The sequence below is a fragment of the Euprymna scolopes genome, chromosome 22 (assembly GCF_053919585.1).
Source record: "Euprymna scolopes isolate OS-2025 chromosome 22, ASM5391958v1, whole genome shotgun sequence".
NCBI lineage: Eukaryota > Metazoa > Mollusca > Cephalopoda > Sepiida > Sepiolidae > Euprymna > Euprymna scolopes.
The window spans coordinates 70,214,186-70,238,976 of record NC_136503.1 but is presented as its reverse complement, the minus strand read 5'-3'; the positions used below and the strand labels follow the sequence as shown (position 1 = coordinate 70,238,976).

Genomic DNA, 24,791 nt, shown 5'->3' with positions numbered 1-24,791 from the left:
TAGTCAGGTGGGAAGCAGGCAGACGGAACAGAGTTCCACAGACACAGAGTTCTTACTGATGTTGGCAGCTTTCACATGCCAACCCCACCCAACACACCGATGGAATCGAGGAAACTAATACTGACAATAAAATGAATCGGAAAAAAAGTCATACCCTGTTGATTCTTCGGAAGTTACTCTCAGTTAGTTGTAATAAAGTGCAACACGTGGATATGTTCCCACGATTTACTGCGGCATTCGATATTCAACTTTTCACAAATGGTCCATTGCAGATATTTACACACTCCGTTGGGCAGTATTGCACAGCAGCCATGCCCCAGCAGAACCTTACAGCTGGAGGTCAAGTGGCTCACACTCACCAGTTTTGCTGATTCTTAGGAATTTACTCTGTTAATTGCGATAAAATGCAACGCACGAGAGAGGGGGGGGGTATAAACCAGATTGTTCCTGCAATCGTCAATACGAGATTCATGTCAACAACCATCAACCATTATTCCTAAAATTGGGGGAATTTTATGTAAAAAGTAATTGAGAAAACTTTTTCCCTTTTTAAAAGATATTTGCTATAATAATAAAAAAAAAAAAAAAAATTGTCATTTTCGTCTATTTTTAGCACCTTGGGAAAGGAGCCAAAGCATTCTACCCCCACCCCCTCTCTAAATAAAAAAAAATTTTAAAAAATCCAATCAGTTTTATGTGCTCAATCTTTATCTATATAAAGAGCCGTCAATTGTCTGTATCTATGTATATGTGTGTGTCTGTCCACTTGAAAATAAAAAACTACAAAACAAACAGCTATAAAGTTGGTATACCTTTTGTTAGCATCGCCTGGATGAAGAACATCTAAAATTTTAAAATTATTCATTCTTTGGGGAGGGGGGGGTTAAATTGGCTAGGTTTTGTCAGGAATGGTAGGTGGAGTCGTGGAATCGGGTTTTTTTAAACCATTTTACGTACTAATTTGGAAAGAAAATGCCAACTTATTCTTCGTGGAATCTACTGCATAAGAAAGAGCTAGGTGAAGGGAAAAAAGAGGGATAGGAGGAGGGAGGGAGACAAATGGAAAGAGATATAAGTTTAATAGAAATATGTTACACTTTTGCCCCAGACAACATCGAGTAACTCTGCTAGTATACTAATATATGCTACTAAGGCAAAACGTTGTGAAAAACTAACCAGTTTTAAGAAAATAAGACTAGAAGAATAACTAATGGAACAATGGACAAAACAAAACCTCTTTTCAACTGAGGATCAAGAAAAATTGAGAGAAACAATAAGAATTTTTTTTTAAATCTATTTGATTTATTTATTTATTTTGCAAATTACAACTTAATAGATATAGAATGGAAAGTCCAGTTAGCTTTTTTATTGTGTGGTAAAACTAAGTTAACTAACAGAAAAGTATACAAGGGTGGCCCACTTAAAAGTAGTCAGAGCACTCGGCCACAATATTTTTGTGTAACATGCTGAATATGTTGCTTTCTGATGAAAGTTTTTTTTTTGGTCGTTGTTTGTCTTATCTCATACAAAGTGTATGCAAATAATCCTCCCCAAACAAATACACAATAAAAGAACTACTTTCACTGCCGCCTCATCATTACATAAATTCTTACAGTTGCATCATATTCAAGTTAGTTTCAAGTAGGCGACCTTATATCTTAAAAAGAGAAGAAAAAAAATGATAATCATTTCTATTAGCAGCATAAATTATTTTAAAAGAAGATACAGCTATGAAATTAGTCAAAACAATTTATTTTGGTCTTCCTACTAATTTGTATATAAAAAAAAATGCAAAAAAAAAAAAAATATAAGAATTTTAATATGAGAATTTGAGTTTGTATTACTGTACACATAAATCCAAAAAAGTTGTCAAAAAAACAAATATATAACAAATAAATGCTATCAAAAACAAGATAAGTTACTTTTCTACCTAACTGGATAATATTTTAGTGTTTTTATTTAATTTAACATCTTCAAATCCAATGTCGACAAAGTCTTGTCAACAAAAAAAAATGTTCCATGAATAATAATCATTTTGTACCATGAATCAATATTTGTACTCACATAGTGTTCTTCATCTTTCAAATGTTAATCATTTCTGTCTCATTAACTATGTTATCAAAGGCAAGATAAGTTACTTTTCTACCTAACTGGATAAATTGTTTGTGTTCTTATTTAATGTAACATGTTCATTCAGATCGAAAAACATACAGTGTTTACCGATGTATTGGAAAATTTTAAATAGCGCCGGACTCTGCTGAACACGTTCAGTTTGGGAAATGAGTTAAAAATAAAAAAAAAATATACAAACTACTGTTAGAAACTCGCTCGATATATGTTATCGTGACATAGGCTGACATATATTCGGTGGTTTTTTTTACAGTATTTTGTATATTTTTTCTTTTTAACTTATTTTCCAAACTTACTGTGTTCAATAGAGAGTCGGGCGCCATTTTAAATTTTCCAATACATCGGTAAACATTGTTTTTCAAGCTGAATAAAGATGGTATGTTAAATAAAAACACAAAATTATTCATTTAAGTAACTTATCTTGCCTTTGATAACATTTATTTGTTGTATATTTGTTTTTTGACAACTTTTTCGAATCTATGTGTACACAAACTCGAGAATTTTAATTTGCCATAAAATAACCCGCGTGCGGGCATGTCCACTATGGATAGGAACTAGACTGAAAGGGACTAAAAACCAAACACCATGAATTTACATCTAATTTACTCCAAATCCAAATACTTGTTTGTAATATTTAAAAGTTTTTTACATTTTTTAATACAAATAGGCCATTTTTATGGAAGATAAATTGTTTTTCTTTTTTACTAATTTACTTTTCCGTAATAGTAACGATAACCAAGAAAAAATGTCTATTCACAAACTATGAGAGAAGAATGTAGACCAAACCCGTAAAAATACTAAGTTACAACCTGGACAATTCAAGGCGGAAGTTGGCAGAGAAATAAAGTATAAACTTTAAAACAAAGAAATTGTAAAACAAAGGGAAAATCTGAAGAGTTTTAATTTATTTGACTGTGAGTCACTTTGCCAGCCAAAAGGTCACTAACTGTGAATTACAAGTTCCTACTAAGTTCAAAATGGCTGACTACAAACAAATGGTATGACTAATGATTATTCCAACTTGAAACTCTCAAGAGAGAAGCAGTTAACTGAATTGCAAAACTAATACCAAGCAAAAGTATCAGATGACATACTTCATAGACAGATGTAGATATGTTCCCGAGTGTTTGTTTTATTTTTAAATGTTTTTCACAATTATAAAAAAAATATGACCTAAATTTTTAAAACAGAATGCAATGAATTTGTATATTGACTGAATGTATGTTTGACAAAAGCCTATCTATATCTCTGTATATATAATTATTTTATTTAAATTACTGTGTCCCTGTGTATAGTATTTAAAGAAAATAATTACCTCTTGTAAAACCTAAGGTCGAGCACTTTAAAGTTTTTTTTGTTTTGTTTTTTTCCTTCCAACTTGTGATACATGCTAATATATAGTCTTGGAAGTTTTTCAACCTTTAAAACTACATTTATAAAAAAAAAAAAAAATCAGAAATCAGAAGTCTTTCCTCGGAAAATTATTTTTTTTAGTAAGTTAATTAATCTCTTGTAATCACTGTATCATTTTACTTCCAAGAATTCACACTAGTCCTGATATTATTTCAGGGATCATCAGTTGTTTACCATGAAACACACACACACAAGCATATACGGGGGGGGGATCTTAAGAACTTAATTTATTAAGTTTATAAAGCTTTATCTGAAAGATTAAGTTCTATTTGCATACAAGGTCTGTCATGTTAATTTGGTTCAGTTCCGATTCTGAGAAGCTGATATACATACGTGTGTGTGCGTGAGAGAGAAATGGAGAGGGATAGATCGGAGAACAAATATATTAAAAGTACTGATATGATTTTGAAAAGTTTAATAAGTAAATAAATATCTATAAATAGACCATAACACCCATGTACATTTATTTAATACGAAGCATAAACATCATCTCTCTCATATATATATATATATATATATATATATATATATATATATATATATATATACACACACACAAATTACTAGATCTAGATTGGGATAGATAAATTATAATCCCTATAGATTTAAATAAACATTTGCAAAAAATATTTTGCAGAGTATAGAGAATTCAATGAAAACTACCCAACAATATGGGTAACAAATGCATCCGGAAAAACTAATAATGTACTAATAAAACATGGTGGTTTTTAAGTAGTAATTTATTCCAATCATACTGAACAACGAAACAGTTGTTTGCCGATGACTATATTTTACATATATTTAGATGGATACGTGCTTAAAAAAACAAAACAGATTAAAGAATATTAACACTAGCTTAATACGTGGGATTAGTATAAAGATATACGATATTAATTTCTATTTTTAAATTTCACGATCGATTTATTTGGAATTTAATGTTCAATTCTTGCAGAAAATTATGGTAGAGTAAGTAAGAAAAAAAAATATCACCCATCTCTTTCTTTCTCTCTCCTCTTTCTCTTTCTCGTATGGGATATTTAAAACCAAACGGTTCTCCCCATGTATTAAGAATGTCTTAAATACTTCTATCAATCAGGGCCATAAAGTAAAAGCATATATATAATGTAGTTCTCTCCCACTGCAAGAACTTACACACCAGAGTCGGAAAGTGGGATTGAGAAATCACCGCCCAAGAGGAGGAGCAGTAGCACTCTGACTTGCAAAGAGTGCCTGTGCAGCCCTGTTGTTATTCCCCGGTAAGGGCGCCTCAGACGATTAGCAATAAACTAACCTCTTCTCAAAGAGAAAAGGCATAGCCTAGCCTGGGAGGATGAACCACCTAGAACTGCACAGAACTAAACTCCCACCCCAAAATCAACAGAGATCGGATCATTACAGGAATAGTCTAATCTTTGGTGATCCCCCTACCCCACCACCGGATAATAAAAAAAGTTTACTGAACAACGGAAAACTACTCAAATTTTTCCAAGTTTTTGTGCAAAGTCCTATAAAATATTGTTTTTAAAAAAAAATTTGCAAAATAAAAAGTAAATAATAATAATAATACAAGGACGAACCTGTGTTTTGGCAGCGGTAATCATTTGAGGGTAAAATTCCAAGGGTAGGGTGGAGGAGGACTGTATGGAGGGAGTCAAAGTGGTCATCAAGTGACCAAGAAGGAATCGGCTGGTCTAAAAAGAAGATCGAGTTATTGACAGATTTGTTCGTTTATTCTTTTTTTTTTTTTTCGAAGTTTTGTAAACTTTTGTAAACTTTGGATGGGACAGAAAAATGTCCGGACACAAAGAGAGAACAAAAGCTAAAAAAAAAAAAAAAAAAAAAGAAAGAAAGTAATTGGTGAGGTTGAAGTACACACACAAGCAAGAATGGTGATGTATAAATATGTGTATGTGTATGTGTATGATGTCTTAATCAGTAGGATGCTGGTGATTTGTACAGTGTTGGTGCGTATAGGAGGGAGTGGTGATGGTTACAATGACAGGGATGGGGAGGGTATGAAGACGAGGTGGAGAGGCAAGTGCTCTGTGAGTACTTATATGCTGTTGTTTTCTTTTTTTCTTTCTTTCTTGGGTTTTGGTTTTTAAACTTAGTAACAGGAAGTGAGAGAGAGAGAGAGAGAGAGAGAGAGAGGGGGGCGAGAGAAAGAGAGAAAGAAAAGTATCTACTCTTATACAAAGTTGAGGACAATCAACTTTTGAAGAACAATTTTGTTAGAACATTGCACAAGTTAGAGGAAATGAGGGAGAGAGGGGGATTAAGAATCATAGTGAAAGAGAGAAAAAGAGAAAAAGAGGGAGATAGAGGAGACGTATGCGAAACAAGCGTGAGAGGGGTCTCTCTCTTTCTCTCTCTCTATACACACACACACAACTCACCACTAGACAAAGCAAAGAATTTGTCAAAGCCAACTTTTAAGTAAACTCAGTAGCCAAAGAAAAGAATGAGGGGTGAGAGGGGGGGGGCACCAACAACAGTAATTAATTACTTAAACAACACTTCATATTTCAACCAACCACACCTATCTTGAGTTTGGGGAGGAAGTAGAAATTCGTTGAATTTGAATTTTTTTTAATTTGACAAATCATTCCTATTTATACAAGATTTTTTTTTATTATTTATTTTATCTCTTCTCCAATTTGATGCTGAAAATATTTTGGTCTTTTGGATTCTAAATATGACAGACAGAAGTACCAATCTTGAGTTTATGAACTTCGAGAGAGACGGAGACGGTTTCTTTATTGAATAAGAGCTCTTGCAAACAAACATTTTCCTTTGGTTTTAAAGCACAAATTAATTGGGATACCTTTTTCATACTGTTTGGTCACTACTTGTCAAGGCCAAGAACTACTAGAGGATAAGGATTAATGAGACAGAATGGTTATCAGCAGAAAGATGAGGCACACTATCAGAGTACTAAAATTGATCAAGGTATACAAACTATAATTGACTACTTATGGGGAAGTTTAGAACAATAATTTGTTGACATTGGATTTGAAAACAACTAAGTTGTAACCATCAGAGAAGCAGTGTTGTACTGTTGTGTTCCGTAAGTAAGAGAAGCTCTTGCAAAGAATTTCTGTTCATGGAAATTCTGCCTGCACATAGATGGAGAAAGGAAATACCTATTTTTTTTTTCTGTTGTGGTAGTAATACGAGTTCTTACTGTGAACGTCTGAGAAGGGGAAACCAAAGATTGGAACTCAGTTTTTGAACATCTATGAAAATAATGGTAAAGTAAAGAGAGACTAGGAAGCTTTAAACGTTAATTGAAGCCAAAATTGATTTTCGATTCTGCAACTTCAAGGCTTCAAAATCACTTTTGAATTCCAAAGAATCACAAAGTAGATCAAAGTCGACCGTTTATTTTTTTCAATTGTTGTAATTATTCTAATAAAGGTTTCTATTTGAAAAGCTGTACAAATTCCAAGTTCCACATAAAGAGTTTGATAAAACATACCTGAAGAAGTTTTTTGTTGTTTTTTTTTTTTTACAAAGAAATCACCACTTATCAAGCTCCAAAGGCCACTCGTGGATAAGGGTTGATTAATCGTTAATGGTGAAGATTAAGTAGAATTGGGATTATTTAAGGGAACGCTTCGACAAGAACTTGTTAACGTTGGACTTGAAGGCAACCATAATGTAGTTGGCCGGAAAATAGGCTAGTGGAACAGTGTTCCACATACGAGCCGTTCAACAATAAAAAGCTGTGTTGATGGAAGTTGTGTTTAGAGTTAGGCACAGATAAAGAGTGGGGAAAATCGTTTAGAAAAAATCGTGGTAGCTATTTGAATGTAAATCATGTAAAAGTTTGGCACAGACGAGCACTTGCAATGAAAACAACGATAGAGCAGAGACAGGCTTGCAAATGTCTCTTCTGTGGAAAAGAGGTTGCAGGAAAGAGAAAAAGCCATCACCTACTAGGTTTCGAAGACAATTTTGAACTATCAAGGCAGGATAGGGCGTGGCAAGTAGCTCCTGCCCAGATGTGTCAACAGTATTCCATTTTAGGATGTACTTGGCTCTTATACAGATAGAGGATTGCATCGGCAGTGAGATACCTACTGGAGCGGTACAATGATCCAACCAATTTCCCAGTGATCTTGGCAACAGATTTGATGCATGTGTTCCATTTCAGATAAGGGGTTAAAGTCAGTCTCGGAAGCTTGTCAAAACATAGGGCTCCCCCACGACTAAAGCCATTCATTTCAATTGGGGCCAGGATGGCTACATCAACTGTAATGCTATAAATACAATAAACAAAACAACAGTAACCTGAATAATCCAAATAACACAAAATGGATCATTCCAAATTTTTTTTTTAATTCAAAAAGTTGAAGAGCTACGAAGACGGGAGTGGTACCATTATTACGAGAGACCTTTTGTGCTCTGCCACACCCATTCTTAATGCACTTTTTGCAAGGAATTCAATGATGCCTCTCCGCTTCTGACACTTTCTTAGAATTTTACACCGTCAATATCTACAACAGAGAGATTAAACTTTCAGGTCATAGATGCATAACTTCAGTCATTATAGCAAGTTTAGCAAGTTTAGTTTAGAAGTCAAGTATTATGATCCATTTGTGTTTCTAATGTAACAGAGTATGGTGGCTGTATGCAAATGCTGAACCATTGTTATGAAATAGATAGAACAGAATGAATTATGTATCTATCGATCTAGCTATCTGTCCATCTCGATCTTTCTATCTATCTAACTGGAGAGGTAGACAAGAGATGGATATGATGATGTTTTCATAAAACCTGTCAAAATATGACAAAGCTAGATCATAGACAAGTTTACCGGAAGGTCTGGTCAGCTGATCGGATCTACGTGCGAGTCACGTGATCAGGTTAGCTGGAGATCAGGGAGGTTGAACTGGGAATTGAAGCAGAGCAGTTGGGCTTTACGTTTGTCTCTCCTCCCCTCTTGGGAGGGAGTGACGTGTCTCTCAATGTAGACTGTTAAGACTACAAACAAAGAAACTCACTTTCCATTTTCATCTGCGCGACATCCTGGAAAGTGAAATAAAAACTAATATGAAAACCAATTGTCGTCTTGGAGTCAATGTGTTTCATCCAAAAGGTTCCAGCCCCCTTTAAGAACAAGATGAAGTCAGGATGAACCAGGTTCAGTGAGCAGAGAAGATAAAGGTATGGCGAAGATACACATAGGAGGTACACACACACACACACGCACGTACGCATATGAACATTAGACGATCACAAAACGTAAAACGGGTTCAGAAAGTGAAGAACCACTAATAGACATTTAGTAACACATTTAGAACATGTCACAAACAAACACGAAACGTATGCACCCATTTACATGGCTGCTGTGTTAAATAACGTAACACCATGAGTGAAATACTTCACTGTAAGGAAAATGAAAAAGACTATAAAAAGAACGTGTGCACAGACTGACGATGACGTTCAAGAGGAGAGAGGTCAGAGAGAAGGAGCACAATCACGTTTTATTTGGGGAAAGTACCCGGAAATAGATGTTGTTACAGCGTGAAACCACTTGATCTAAGGATTCAACGAGAACAAAAGATGAATATCGAAAAGACAGAAGATAACTATTAACCTTAGTCTTGAAAAGACCAAGGTTATAATTAAGAGGAAAACAGTCCACAGGAAGAGAGTTCCACAAGCCTGTAGTTCTTGGAAAGAAAGTTACTAGAATAGGAAGCTGTATTACAATAAGATATTAAAAAAAAGTGAATTGATTAGACCAACGAGTCAAACAAGCTGGAACAAAGGAAGCAGGGAATAGATCAAAGAATTGTGAAGAACACATATCATAATAGTATTTATATAATTGTGAAGAACACATACCATTATAGTATTTATATTTAAAAAAAGATTGACAAGCAACATCGCGTCTATGAAACAAAGAAAGGTTGCAGGGAAGGAGAAAGAGTAAGGACCATACAATTTACTGATAACTTGCACCAGCCTGGCATAAGGCTATTTTCTCTTGAGTACTTGCTTCAATAAACACATTAAATAACACTGGAATCACTTGCTCAAAATCTCCTCAAATGAGATTACTTCCACTATAAAGAGAATCATTTTTAGTCTATTCCGCTGATATTATCTCAAAGAAATATCACTTTTTCCTCAAAAATGGTAAGTCTGAAAGCGAGCATCTCACCCAACCCTAAACTCTTCCTATATAAATCCATAACCTCACGTTGAACACTGGCCAACAAATCAATATCCAGACCAGCCTAGCTGGATTGTTGTATTATTTTTCTTACAGTTCCAAAGATAGTCAGCGATTGTTTTGTTGCAAGGTTTTTATTGCCGCGGGTAGGGGGAATAAATGGATTTCAGTTTGTTTAATGTGAAGAAAGCTTCAACTGGAGGCGAGAAGAGAGGGGAAATGCTAAGATTACTGTGATCCAGCTACAAAAAGGGAAGCAAGGTTAAATATCTAGAAAGGTCTATCCTAATATGAAAGATATGTTTTCAAACTACTTTTAGGCTATCTGTTATGTCCTCCAAGAGGCATAATGATTGGTTGCTTTGTTTTATGGCATATCAACCCATATGCGGTTAATATTTAATGCCGAATCCAGTAATTTTGAAAAAAAAAAAAAACTGTTAAGCTTCAACTATTTTAGTTTGGTTTGGTCGTTTTGTGGCATATCAACCCTTTTCAGGTCATTTAACTCTTTACCACCAGAATTTTTTTATGCAATGAATAAATTTTTGTAATCATGAAACCCACACGTAACAGAAATTAGCGTGCAACTGACGCACGAACATAAACAAACCCCTCATTCACTTGCTGAACCATGCATAAACCTGTATTTTGAAGACCAGTTGGGCTGACAAGCCATAAGAGTAAGAAACATTGTCCTTTTGAAAAGCGACTTGAGAGTTCAATTTGTTGGTGAAGAGTTTTCGTCAAGTCTTTCTGCTTCAAGTATTTTATATCTTCAAATATTTATTCATTGCGTGTAAACAATTTGATATTAATATCTTGTTTTTTATTAACAAAAACAAATTGCATAAACATTATAGTTTGTATAAAGCTAGCATCAGCAGCATTTTATAAACACTGAAGAATAAAAATGCATATTTTCAATTTAGGAAGCATAAAAATGTTTATCAGCTAACTGAAATAGATCGTTGATGCATTTTACTTTTTATTAATAACAAGTGATTTTTTTTTTGGTCCTCAGACAAAAGATGAGTGACCCTGTAAATTCACGTTCGCCCGTTCACACTTTTCTCAAATAAACTGTAGCAAAATAACAATATAAAACAATATCAGAACAAAGATGGCTGATCAAAAGAAAAGTTTGGCATGGCCACTTAAATGCTTTTTAGGTTTAATTTTTTTTTTAATCCGACAAGATAACTTTATATGCTAGAATTATGATGTAGAATTCTCACATCGAAAAAAACATCTAACTTTCTTCACAAAAATAGATTTTTTTTTAAGTGTGGGTGTTTGATTTTACAACATGTAAAAAAAAGTAGAAAGTGGATGTTGGATTTACTTTCAGCAGCTTTGTACTTCTCGCTTCCCATATTTTGTCCTTTTGTCCTCACATTCTAGTAGCAATGACAAAGAGGGAAGAATTGCTGTTTTCTGGGTCAAAATCTATTCCATCTAACACTTATCATTGACAAATTTTGGACCTTGAAATACAATTTTTTTTTTTTTAAGGCTCCTTACATCAAATGGCTTCATGCTTTGTCTGGAGCGATTTCCATTTTAAAAAAAAAAAAAAAAAAAAAAAAAAAACACCCTTTTCAGATTATTTAATGCTGAATCAGTTTGTTTGGTTTTTATGACATATCAACCTTTAGGATCCGTAGCGCAGTGGTTAGAGTAGTTGGAAAAAATCATTTGCAAAAGTGATTTTCTCCTGAAGGTTGAATGTTCAATCCTCAGTGTAGGAGACTGAAAAATGCAATTGCAAATTTCTTAGGACGTCTATCGAGTCATGGTTGACAGAACAAGAGCATACTACTCCTGTGAAGTAAATAAAGGGTTCAGTTCAAAATTCTGTCCAAATTACAGAGTTTGACAGAAACGTTCCTGAGTTTGATAAGATACCCCTGCATGAGGTTACATCGACTGAAACGTTGTGAAAATGACACTCAAGATGAGAAGAGTAGTTTGAAGAATTCAAATAATAAGAATAACCAATCCTCGTGTCAAAAATTCAGAAACGTAATATCAACTCTTTTTCGGTTAATTTAATGCCGAATTTGGTAATTTTGGAAAAAAAAGTTCTGCTTCAAGTTGTTAATATCTCCAAATATTTATTCATAGTGTTTAGTTTGATTGTTTTGTTTTTGGGTTCAATTATTTTGGCAAAAGTTTTTATGCTTCCAGTTCTTTATATCTTCAAATATTTATTCATAGTGTTCAATTTGGTTGTGTTGTAGAGAAATATTTTTCTCATTGGCTTTGCAGAATATGACTGCGTTTTGCTAATGGAAGGAAGGGAGAGAACAAACAATACCATCAATGTTTGGTGTATTTAAGTCAGGAAGCGAGGTTTTTCAAGAAACTCAATTGAACAGAACATGTCAATTTAGTAATTTAAATAAACATTTATTCTGCAGAGTATATTTGCATTTATTTCTTATTCATAAAGAGTTAGGGAATAAAAGGTTGCAAGTAAAAAAAAAAAAAGAGAAAAAACATTTCTTCATCGGAATATTTCATCAGAGGTGACATCATGTCATGTGTTGTTAGAATAAAGTGGTTCCATTAAGATGCTGGAAAGTGACTTTGGGGAAAAAATAAGTCTGTGTTGCACGTGTGTCGTCAGGACGTTTTTGTCTTTTTATACACCTCCCTTTGTAACTATCCTTTCAATTTAAAAAATAAAAGGAACTTATGCAGAATACGGATACCATGTTATGCGTTTTTAGAATAGGATTTTCAATTCAATTTTTACAGTATCTTTTGGTTATCAAATTGTTAGGTGAAAGCACAAATTAATTAAAAAATACCCTCCTCTTTCCATGTTAAGAATAGGTTTCTAAATAATATTTCAGCATGGCGCATATTCTGCATTAGTAACGAAATAAAAAAATTAAAAATTTGCATCGACATTTACACTATTAATACATCAAAATATAGATAAAATTCTGTTAAATAGTTCATCTGATAGTCTTTTTCCTTTTTTTTTTTTTTATTACATTTTCACCCCAAACAAGGCACATTGCCACTTTGATATAGGCAGGTTACTATCAGGGACATAAGCTACAGGGGTACTATGTGGGGAGTTGGGCAGCAAGATGTCGGTTCACGTTACACTTAAACTTCTGCATGTCAGTACAGTTGGGGAAGCAGGAACCCGGAAGGGAATTCCAAAGTTTAGCGGTTCTGAGGAAGAAACTACTGGAGTAGAAGGCTCTCTTACATCTAGGGATCTCTACTGTGAAGGGGTGGGATTTTGCTGCTTGACAGGGGTATTTATGTCAAGTGCTTGCAGTTCTTCAGAGCATTCACCATTAAAGTACTTGTAGAAAAGGCAGAGGGATGCAACATTTTGTCGATGGGACAGAGGCTGAAGCTTAGATGACAGTTCAGGACCTATTAGGTTGGCGACTCTCTTTTGAACCTTGTCTAGGAGCGAGAGACTAGTAGCAGATGCACCAGCACAAATATGACAACAATACTCCATACATGCGCAAACGGTGGCCTTATAGAGGTAAGTCTCCCAAAATACCTCCTTACTTCCTTTTCTTAAAAAAAAAAAAATAATAATTACTTCTGAATTCATCTAATTCAAGCTTAAAATTTGGAGCACTATTAAATCTTATCAAGTCACCTGTTTCCAAAGTGTGATTATCAAAAAAAAAAAAGCTTTATAATGGGCATACACAAAAGTAAGGTTCTTGTCCAGAATTTCCTATATATTAAAAAACGAAAATAAAGAAACATCTGTATTGATGTACATGCTCATAACAAAACGAAAATATCATATTCCAAAAACCACATAAATTTATCAAATAGCTTTATTTTTATAAAGAAAATGATTTTCAAGTGATTAATGGGAATTTATAGCCATCTATCATATAAATCTCACTTGTCTGATTAAATGAAATCTCACTTGTCTGTTTAAATGTATGTATATATGTTTGTATGTATGTATGCTTAAAACTTTTAACAGAGGCAACGGTTTTTCATGAGATCGGTATCGTTTTGAAGCTCGACTCTTCAGACGACAAATATCAAAAAATTGGCTAAAACCATTAATTCCTCCACCCTCAACTGGGCACTTTTCTACAAGGAGGGGTCGCTTTTTTCGCTGATATTTTCAAAAGTTATCCCCTCTTTTTGATTGGTTAGCCTTAATTTAAACCTTTGCCACTACCGATTTGGCGATGGACACAACAGCAAAGACGTAACTTTTTTTTTTTCCACATTCTTTTCCTCCTTCAGTACGGTACGAGCCTGCTTGCCTACTACCACTTTTTTTTTTTTCTTCCCTCAACACAAACTTTCAAACACCTGGGCAACGTCGGGCACTCAGGCTAGTTACAACATAAATCTCATTAATTCAGAATTATTGAGTAATCTCCCTTGTTTTTGAAATTATTTTTTAAATGGTGGGCAAGATAATTTAACATTACTTCTTGGCCTTTTGGTCAAGATCAAAGTGTAGTATCTGTTCTTCAGATGCTGCACTTCTATTTCTTGTTCTCTTTCGGTGGAGGAGAAATCCTTCACGACTGAGACAATTTTTATTTTGTACCTTTTCTCCACATTAAAAAACGACCCTGGTGTCTAACTCTGTCCCGTGGGAAGGCATAGTAAATAGGTACTAATAAAATCTGGTTTTCTTATTTAAAAATAAAACCACCAGATCAATTTACCTGATTTTTGGTATATTTTATCACATCATACAGATTTTTTTAAATTTTTTTTTTTTTTTTTTTAAGATAGGGAAAATTCTGGACAAGAACCAAAAGTTATTACTTTCTAACCCTCGAACACAAAAATATATCTAAAATATAAAAAACATTTTTGGTACTCCAGCAGTTTATGGACTATGTTGAAATAATAAGATTATTATTTAGAAAGCCATTATAAACATGAGGTGGGAGAGCTTTGTAACCTAATCTGTATTTTCACCTAACAATCTAATAATAAAAAAAAAAATATAAAAAATCCTATCACAAAAATCATGGGCTTACATTTCAGAAGTACTGCATTTTTATTAAAGGAAACCAACTTTTTTTTTTTTTAATTTTAAATGAAAGTTTGTGGTTACCCGGAAAAAGGAATATACGAAAACTGTTAGGAATTCGACAGGACATGTTTCCGTTACATTTGGTTGAATTCATTCAGGCCAATTATTTCCTTGTATCCTTCTATATGTGAGAACAATATTAATAAGGTCTTGCGGGTTTTATTTGTTAATATTGCTGGTGTTTCATTTTTTTAATATTTATTTTTTTGCTGTGTATTTGAATTTTTTAAAATCATTTTTCAATCTTTCTTAACGTCTTCATACTCCTTATTTAAAAAAAAAAAAACTGGGGGAGGGAGGCATGAATCGATAAATTATCTCCCTTTGTTAGCATTATACAAAATAAACTAAAATGGGCTCTATTACTTACTATTCTAAGACTCATCATTTATAATTGGTATAGTTTTTATTTTAAATATGTACTGAAGAAACTGACACTGAATGAAACATAGGTTCTCTGCTAGCGACAAACTACCAAATTAAAAGAAGAATTTGGGATTCTAAAGCCTACAATATTAAAAAATGGTCTCCAATCCACAATCTATATTTTCTCTTTTCATGCAAGGTTTTATAATTAATTTTTAAGAAATAAATTTGAGACTCCTGCATCATAGCATATCCGGAAAACAGTACTATGGTTTGAACGCCATAACTGGCTTTCATTGTACATGACAAGTGAAGTTTCTTTAATCAATTTAAATTTTAAAATAAATTTATTTTCAAATGTGTGATTTTTTTTTTTTAATTTATGAAAAATAAACAGTTCTGTTTAAAAAGAAAAAAAAGTTATTTAGAAACCAATTTTTAACATGTCAAATGTATTCTATATTTAACAATTGAAGAAACAAAAGATAGCATAAAAATTGAATTTAACCAGAAAATGAAAAACAGCACAGTCTGTAAATTGCAGAAGTACTTAATTAAATAAATATATTTTGATAATTATTAATTACCCTTTTATTTTGTGTTATTTTAAAACCCTTGTCGCATACGGAACTCTCCTAAAAATAAAATAATGACATTTAAACCATCGTGCTGTTTTGCCATGTTTGTTATAATGCAGAAGTGTCGACAATTTTTTTTTAATTATTTAAAATCAACAAAAGTGAAAAACATTTTTTTAAACTTATAGTATAACTTCAAAATGGAGTAACTTAGACTTACGTTAAAGGTGACTATATTATTCCATTGAAAGAAAGGGTCGACCGTGGATTTGAGACCATTAAATTAATGTGACTAAACTACTCATCTTTCTGGCATATTCCTCAAGACATTTTATTGTTGCATCACTTCCTGTTTTCTAGACAGTATAGATTATTCAGCATTCCAGACGAAACATCTTCCAACAAATATTATGTATTATAGAGTATAATATATTACTCATTATTAACATTTTATATGAAAATAAACGGAACAATATGAACAATACTTACTTTTATTTAATAAATGTGCAATATTTATTTCTTGTAATTGTTAAGTTAACTTTCTTTTTTATATGAAACATTCATAAAAGTAAATAAACAAATAATTTGTCTAAGATTGTGGTGAATTTCTTCAGTTAAAATATCTGTTGGAATATGTTTCGCCGGGGACAACAAATCAGCTACCACCGTCTAGAAAACATGGGAAGCAATGTAACAATGAAATGTCTAGAGGAATATGCCGGAATGCTAACTAATGTCATCTTTCTTTTTCCTTTAAGATCCGTGCATTGTAGTAATTAATATCAATGCGAAGTTAGACACAAGGTCAGGCTTTAATAATAATGTAATCACCTTGAACTGGAGGAGTTAAACAATAACTAAAAAAAAAAAAAAAAAAATCCACTTTTGTTGATTTCAAATAAATTAAGAATAATTGCCTTTTTAAAACTTAATTATAATTAACCAACCTGGGTGCCTGGCATTGCCCGGGGTGTTTGGAGGTGTGTATTGAGTTAAAAAAAAAAAAAAAAAAAAAAAAAAAGTGGTAGTAGGCAGGCAGGCTCGAACTCGTAATGCGAAGGCAGAAGAGAATGTGAAAAAAAAAAAACCCTGACGTCTTACCGCTACTCCATGATGCAACCGGAAGTTCGGAATGTTGAAATTAAGTAGTCATTCCAACCGATATGATAACTTGCAAAAATGGCGATGCTAAAAAACAAACCTCCATGTAGAAAACTGCCCAGTTAAGGGTGAAAGAATTAATCGTTTTACCTAATTTTTCGATATTTGTCGTCCGAAATAATACCGATCTTGTGAAAATCCATCGCCTCTGTTGAAAGTTTTATGTAGGCAGACATACATACATTTAAACAGACAGCTGAGATTTATATTATAGATAATCCAATATAGCTGATTCGTGTGTATTTGTTAGTGTTTTATTCCTTAAAAATTAGTTTAAATTATTTTTTAGTAATACCGATTGGCGTTTTTCCTCCCCAGATTTATGGTCAGTAGAAGACTAATTTTTTTTATAACTATTTGTTAAGTTTGTGCTTTATTTTTTAAGTTTGAGGAGGCGATCCTCTAGGTGTATCAGAATTTTTGTAGGAATTTTTGACACCCCTAACATGAAACTGCAAATAAAATATAAAAAACTCGTAATTTCTCTTTTAAAGGTGGGTTGTTTATTTTCTTTATGGATTATACTTCCAAAATAAACTATTAAAGTTGTATAAAAAGTAATAGAAATATTTTTTAAAAAATAGTAATGAAATTAGTTGAATGTTACGAGTTCAGTATTTTTCAATTTTTAAACTTTAAAAATCTATCAAAATTTTTCTATTGATTCTATTTTTACGATATTTTCAGGGTCGATAATAAACCGAATATAATATTTTAGACAAACATTTTTTTTTTAAATTCACGCCCCCCATTTTCAAATGTCTATTAAAAAGTAAATAATTAATTTATGTACCAAAGTTTTATATATCACAAATTGAAGATAAAAGATCAATAAATAATATATTCAAATTTAAAACAAAAAAAAAGTAGTGTTTTTTTTAGAAATTTACCTGTAAAGTCCGACGTTTAAAACCTTTTTTTTTTTAAAAAAAAACGTTGTTTTTTTTTGTTTGTTTTTTTTAATGAAACCTTTGTCCTTGCTCCTTTAATTGAAAAAAAAATTAGGGCTTGAATTACATTTTTCGAGGAGTTATAAGCTTCGAAAGATAGCGGGTGGAATTATTCAATAGTTTTCACGAAATTTCAGACACTGCTAGCGATCCTCCTCAAACAAAATCGACGGTCATTATTATTTGCTTGTCTTTAACTAAGTTAAAATGACGATAACATATTCGGAGATGATAAATCTTACAATCAGTTTCCACACTTTAAAAATTTAATTATTTTTGCATTTGGTATAAGTTATTTTTTTTATATATATTTTGTTTGTTCTTTGATTTACTAAATGGATGCCAAAAATTGTATTCGATATAAAAGTTGGGTACTTATGTGGACTGTGCTATTTCTTTGGTGATAGGATTTTCAAGTTAAATTCAATTATTACGATATTTTTTGTTTATTAAATTGTTAGATGAAAGTACTAAATAGTTATAAACCACCCTCTCTTCCCCACATTAGGAATGGGTTTCTATTATTATTTCAGCACGGTTCGTATTCTAAGTTCCAAAAGCTCTTGCTGCTTATATTTTCTTTTCTTAATTTTTCTCCATTTTTTTTTTTTTTTTTTTTTGTCAATATTTCCTATTTTACTGAATTCTTCAAAGCAAGCCCGATTTAAAAATACGTACCCACACATCTTCAACGTTACATGTGAATATTTATTATTGTATTTTATGTTCTTCTACGAGTTAAATAAATCGCATTTAATTTCATTACATTCTTATATGTAAAACGAAAATTACAGTTTAAAAGGGAGATCAATACTGTATGAAGAAATAGTTCCAACAGTTACCTCCCATGGATTTTTCTATCCGTTTTAAAAATTGACTGGAGCTGACGAACGTTTCTTTTTACTCGTCTCTCGACTATGTTTTTAAATGTAAGGATAATTTAGCTACTTCCCAAACAGGAGACATTCTGGATAGGAATAAAAAATACCTCTATGATGCCGTTGGCACTCTCACGATGAGGAACACTCAGGCAACGGACAAGTAACTTACCTAACACTTGAAAAAAAAAAAAAAAAAAGGCTATATTTTCCTTATTTACCACTTGAAAAAAAAAAAGGTTATATTTTATTTATTTGCTCCTCATAAGTGCAAAGTTACACACAAGGTCGAATTTTAATATGGGAGGGGATGGGGGTAAATCCAGTTCCCTCAAAAGAAGAACTCTGAACTGAGGCAAAAATAAAAATTGATTCAGTCAAAAATGATTTCTCCTCCATTGATCGAGAACAGAACAGATGCAACACCTTGATCCTAACCAGAAACGGGGTATATTATGTCTATTTACTTGCCTCTCCAAGAGAGAACGTTAAACATAGGTTATTTTTTTATGTGGGGAAGATATCCAGCTACCCTAAAATCAAAGTGTAGTATCTGTTCTTCAGATACTACACTTCAATTTCTTATTCTCGTCAGTGGAGGAGAAATCCTTCACAACTGAGACAATTTTTAATTTTTATTCCTTTTCTTCACGTTAAAAAACGACCCTGGTGTCTAACTCTGTCCCGTGGGGAGGCATTGTAAATAGGTACCCTCTAAAAGGAGCATAGAAAAAATATTATACTTTGAATTATTTATTCAACATTATTTTATTTTATTTTTTTTTTTAACATTCAATTTTAAAATGAGACACAAGGTCATCGAAGGTACGGAGGGAGAAAAGTAGGGGAGGTCGGCGATCATCCTTTATTCTTTATCCTACTCTTAACTAAACACGTTCCAGCAGAGTTTAAATCACCAACTGGGCAGGCATTATCCGGGAATGTTTTCGGTTTCTTTTTTATAAGAACAACCCGGCATGAGGACAGTTCATTCTACAAGTAAACCCCGATTAAATATTAAAACAATTTCTTTAAACACTATTCTAAGCACAGATAAGATCCCCTTGACACAGCTATACTCAGTCTCATACGAGGCATGGTGCATCTTCTAGTGATCTAACTTCAAGTAACAGCAAGTGCTCGTCTGAGCTCGAATCTATGTCATTGTCAATAATTTCCTCCACTCTTTATCTGTGCCTAAACCTAAGATAGTGGTTTCAATCCTACCTAAAGCCGGTCAAAGGCATACTTGGCCAAAACGTGGTGAGATGACAACTACGGATGGCAGTGATTGCTGAGAATGCAGTTAGGAGATTCGAAGTTCCTATCCGTCGCGGTTTCCACCTGATGAAGGAGTTGGCCGAAACGTCGTGAAACAACAACTAATAAAGATGAGAATAATAGTCCGCAATAAATAAATTAATATAAGTTCACTTTATTATGTCGATATAAAGTTAGGTATGTTTACATATTTTTAGATACAAAATTCACTCCTAAACTAATTAACCGATCATTATGAATTTTGATAGGCATAAGTGTGTGTAATTATTGCCCCCCCCTCTCTTATTAATCTTATTTAGCTCGATTTAGTTTTACACAAACGAATGGGAATTGTTCATGAAAATTCAGATGCATCAGATTTATCTGAACTTTCAACACAAAGTATTAGACATCAATTAATAAATATTACCAAAATTTCAGGTTCTTTAGAGTATTTTAAAGAATTTTAGATAGCATGATACGGAAACAACCTTTCATTTAAACATGTTAATATTTCAGATTTGCGTTAAATTTAGTCATTAGATTCCAATTAATCAAGATTTCCTGAATTTAATTTTTGAAGAGTCAAAATCATGTACTGAAATTCTAATTGAGTTTTCAGTTTCCTCGTGAAACATACGTGACAGAGAAATAAAGTGTAAAATAATTTCATTAGTTTTTTTTGTTTTAATTTCACACACACAAAAAAAAAAATTATGATCGGTTGCATACGCACACACTAAAAGAGTTAACTTCAATAAATAACATATGTTACTCATTAAAGGAAATTTAAATAAATGCTTGTATTGCCAGCCTTTTGGATAAGAGTGGATGGAATGTGGTATTTGTTCAACTAATGCACTTCATCCTTTCTGTTCTCAGTCAGTAAAGAAGAACATTCTTCGATGACGAAGGAGGGGGGGGTTGTTTTACGGCATATCAACCCTTTTCGGGTTATTTAATGCTGAATCCAAAGATTTTAAAGAAAAAATTTTTAATAGAATATATTTGTTGTTTTCAAATCATTTTCTATTTAACCCATAGTTGGGACCCTAACAAGTACTACCACTCCGGGTCAGAGTGGATGATCTGGGAGCAATGGTAATTAAAGGGTAGCTCCACACTCCCCAAAGCCCGCAAGCTGGAGCCTCACCACTGGATATAGTTCAAGGTCATATCCAGGACCCGGAGAGGGGGGGGGCAATTTTTATTCTTATCCCAATCCAGAGTGCTAATTTTCAGATAGCTGAATTTTATCCACATTAAAAAAAAAAAAAAAAAAAAAAAAAAAAAAAACAACTTGATATTAATTAATTAATATTAATTATTTAATATTTTGTCTAATTCTGAAAGAGACGGGGAAAGGAGTGAGGTAAATATGGCCGGAATTATTTAAGTCAGATACATGAAGAAAATCCAAAAAAGATTCACACTGAGTTACAAAAAAAAAAAAAAAGGCCCAGGAATTCTTTTCTTTCAACCGAATTCAAAACAGATACTACACTTTGATCTGATTGCAAACACTATCTTTATGACATTTTTTTTTTTACTGTACAACCATTTTGAGGGGGAAAAAAAACTTTTTTTTTTTTTTTTTCCTGAGCTTACGAGATTGGTTGTTGTTTGGCGGCATCTCAACCATTCTGATGTTATTTTAATTATTATTTTTTTCTTCTTTTTACTTTTTTTTTCATTTCAAACAAGGTATATTACCTCTTGAAATGTAAGAGGTTACTGTTTGGGACTGTGGGAAGTTGAGCATCAAGATGTCTGTTCACACACATTATACTTAAAACTTCTGCAGGTTAGTAGTCAAGAAAGCATGAAACAGGGAGGGAATTCCAAAGAAACTATTAGAGTAGAAGGTTTTCTTACATCTAAGGACCTCAACAGTGAAAAAGAAAATATAGAGAAAAAAAGAAAAATAAAGAAAGCGAGAAAAGAAAAGAAAAAAACGTCACATGCACTCTTTCTCAATAAATTCCTACTCTACTTTCAAAACACTAAAACAAAAAAGCAAAACATCATTTTCTGCTTGTCTGGTTAGTTGGAAGTATGTACGGGGTCACAAGTACTAAGAGTTCATCAGAGCACATTCCATTAAAGTACTTGTAAAACAGGGACAGGGATGCAACATCATGGCGATGGGACAGAGGTTGAAGCTTGGCCGATAGTGTGGAACCTATTAGATTTGAGACTCTTTTCAAAAGCCTAAGAGAAGGAGACTAATGGTAGATGAACCAGCCTAAGAAGAAATGCCGACAGTGATGATCAGGCATTTTTTTATGGACTAGGGTGCACTTCACTTCCTCCTTATGCACTGGCTTTTCAATCTCCAGTTTCACCTTCTGTCACATCTTACGGTGAGAGATTATTAAATACTATCAATGACGGAGGCGATGCTTGGGAAGAAATGGCAGGCAATCATATTTTTTTTCCAGAAAAATTGAAACCAAGTTGTTTGTAAAAGTTCCTATTTACAATGCCTTCCCACGGGACAGAGTTGGACACCAGGGTCGTTTTTTTTTTTTTTTTTTTTTTTTAACCTGGAGAAAAGAAACAAAAATAAAAATTGTCTCAGTCGTGAAGGATTTCTCCTCCACTGAGAGAGAACAAGAAATTGAAGTGTAGCATCTGAAGAACAGATACTACATTTTAATCTTGGCCCTGAAAAAGTTAATAAAAACAGAGAGGTGTATACTCTTTGAAATTAAAAAAAAAATAGGAGTCGTTAGTTTATTTTCCCGGTTTTTAAATTTGTGTGTGTGGGGAGAGGGTACGCAAACTGTAGAAAGTAAGAGTTAAACCCCCACCACCCACTCGCACGAACAATTTCCTTAAAATCAATAGTAATCAATAGTATGCTGTGTGTGTGTGTATGTGTGTGAGTGAGTGAGTGAGTGAGTGAGAGAGAGAGAGAGAGAGAGAGGGACACACACACATGGAAGGGAGGAGTGTTCGGGCAGGGTCAGAGTTTCGTGTGGGTCGTCTAGGGGTAGTTACGGGTGGGTGAATAGTGACAGACAAATTGGCAATGGAAACTGACTGCTGATTGTTTGGTTTTTGGTAAAGTCTTTTAGTTGGGTGGCATGGTGGCTTTGTTCTTTTTTTTTGGGGGGGGGGGTAGTAGTCATGACTTAATCGTCGTCGTAGTAGTAGTAGGAGAGCGCCAAAAAGACGACGTAGCGTCCGTAGCAGCAATAGGATACTTAGAATATCAAGAGTGAGCAACAAAATTGGGTGAGAACAAATAAATCGTCCTGTGAAGAATGAAATTTTCATTAATAATTTGAAATGTAAGGAAAAAATAACGGTTCTTCGTTATTTTAGCGAAATTCGAAAATTGAAATATTGAATTTCAAGTGAAACTAATGTTATCTACTGAACTGTCATGTCACAGTAATGAACATATTCAAAAATAAAACAAAAACGAATCAATTATTAATGAAAAATAGTTTTCACGGACAATTAGTGAAAATTGAGTTTTGCAAAAGAAAAAAAAAGGAGAGTTCTAATTCTAACAAAAGAGAGGTAACTCTTTTCTGAAAACTGAAAATCTTTGGCCAATTTAGCAAAACTTACTTTTCGCTGTTTTCGAAAAACTATTTTCATTAATAATTAATTTTCTACCTTGTCTTTCGTAATTTTCGAATTACTGTGACATGACATTTTAGTAGATATCATTGGTTATATTTGAATTTCAATTTTCCAATTTTGCAACCATAACGAAGAAGAAAAAAATGAAAATTAAGAAACGAAGCAACTAAAAATCCACAATTTTTTTTGGGGGGGGGGGGTTGTCGATGGAAAAATAAGAAACAAATAGGAAAAAGAAAATAGAGGAAGAGAACGGAACGGGGGGCGGGGATAGGAAGATAGAGAGAAGAGAAATAATAATAAAATAACGAAAAAATAAAGAGAAGGGGAAAATAAAAGTAAATGTCACATGTACTCTCTCTCTCACCCCCTCCAAATTCTTATCCTAATTTTCAACTCAAAAAACTGGACCAGACCTACATTTCCATAAGACAACAACATAAAACTCCCCACCGCATCCTCCTCGTCAATTAAATGGTGAAAATGAAAACACGCGCTACAAAAAAAAAAAAAAAAAAAAAAAAAGGGTGGGAAAAAAATAGGCGTGTGGTCGAATAATACGAATAAAAGAAATAACGCAACGAGAGAATGAATAGAAAAATTATGATCGCTTTCGTTCATTTTCTTTTATTTGCTGGTGTGTAAAATAATAGCAATAAAACGGATGTAAGCAATTGAGAAGGGGAGGGGGGTCGAAAAATTTAATTAAAAACCAGGACGCTCGGAATGAAAAGTGATGAAGACGAAAAAATAACTGTGTCAAAAAGAAAAGGAAAAACAAAAGTGAAGAAAAAGGAGAAAAGTAATCGAAAAATTAAACCAAGGGAAAACGGAAAAAGAAGAAACCGAAACGGAATAAGAAAACGAAACGAATAAGAAAGAAAACGAAACGAATAAGAAAGAAAACGAATAAGAAAGAAAACGAAACGAATAAGAAAGAAAACAGGGGGTAAAGAAAAAGAAAAACAAATAAGAAATAAAACGAAGCGAAAAATAAGAAAATTAAACGAAAAAAAATAAATAAGTAGAGAAAAACGGTAAAATAAAAATACAAACAGCGTAAAGAATACCAGAGTATAGGCCAAAAGGGGGAAGAATTTGAATTTGAGAAAATATTTGAAATATATAAAGATGAGATACAATAAATATTTTTTTTAATATGAAGTAAAAAGAATGTTAAGAAAAAGAAAATATAAGAAAAACTATGAC

General features: G+C 32.9%; 1 protein-coding gene and 1 pseudogene across 37 annotated transcripts in view; one reads left to right on the top strand and one right to left on the bottom strand.

Moving 5' to 3' along the window:
- The window catches only part of LOC145243461 (RNA binding protein fox-1 homolog 2-like), a 486,106-nt gene that overhangs the window by 302,302 nt on the left and 159,013 nt on the right, over nt 1-24,791 (bottom strand). Inside the window, exon 1 of one of the 37 annotated variants that reach the window (XM_080106377.1) lies at nt 5,121-5,602. The exons of 28 other annotated variants lie outside the window; for them this stretch is intronic. In XM_080106377.1, the coding sequence (XP_079962503.1) occupies nt 5,121-5,207 (87 nt within the window). In that variant the 5' untranslated portion in view covers nt 5,208-5,602. Of the gene's footprint in view, nt 1-5,120; nt 5,603-24,791 lie in introns of those variants that run through there. 8 more of the 37 variants (XM_080106380.1, XM_080106384.1, XM_080106394.1 and 5 more) reach the window with 8 other exon arrangements.
- LOC145244087 (U2 spliceosomal RNA) lies at nt 14,168-14,299 on the top strand (annotated as a pseudogene).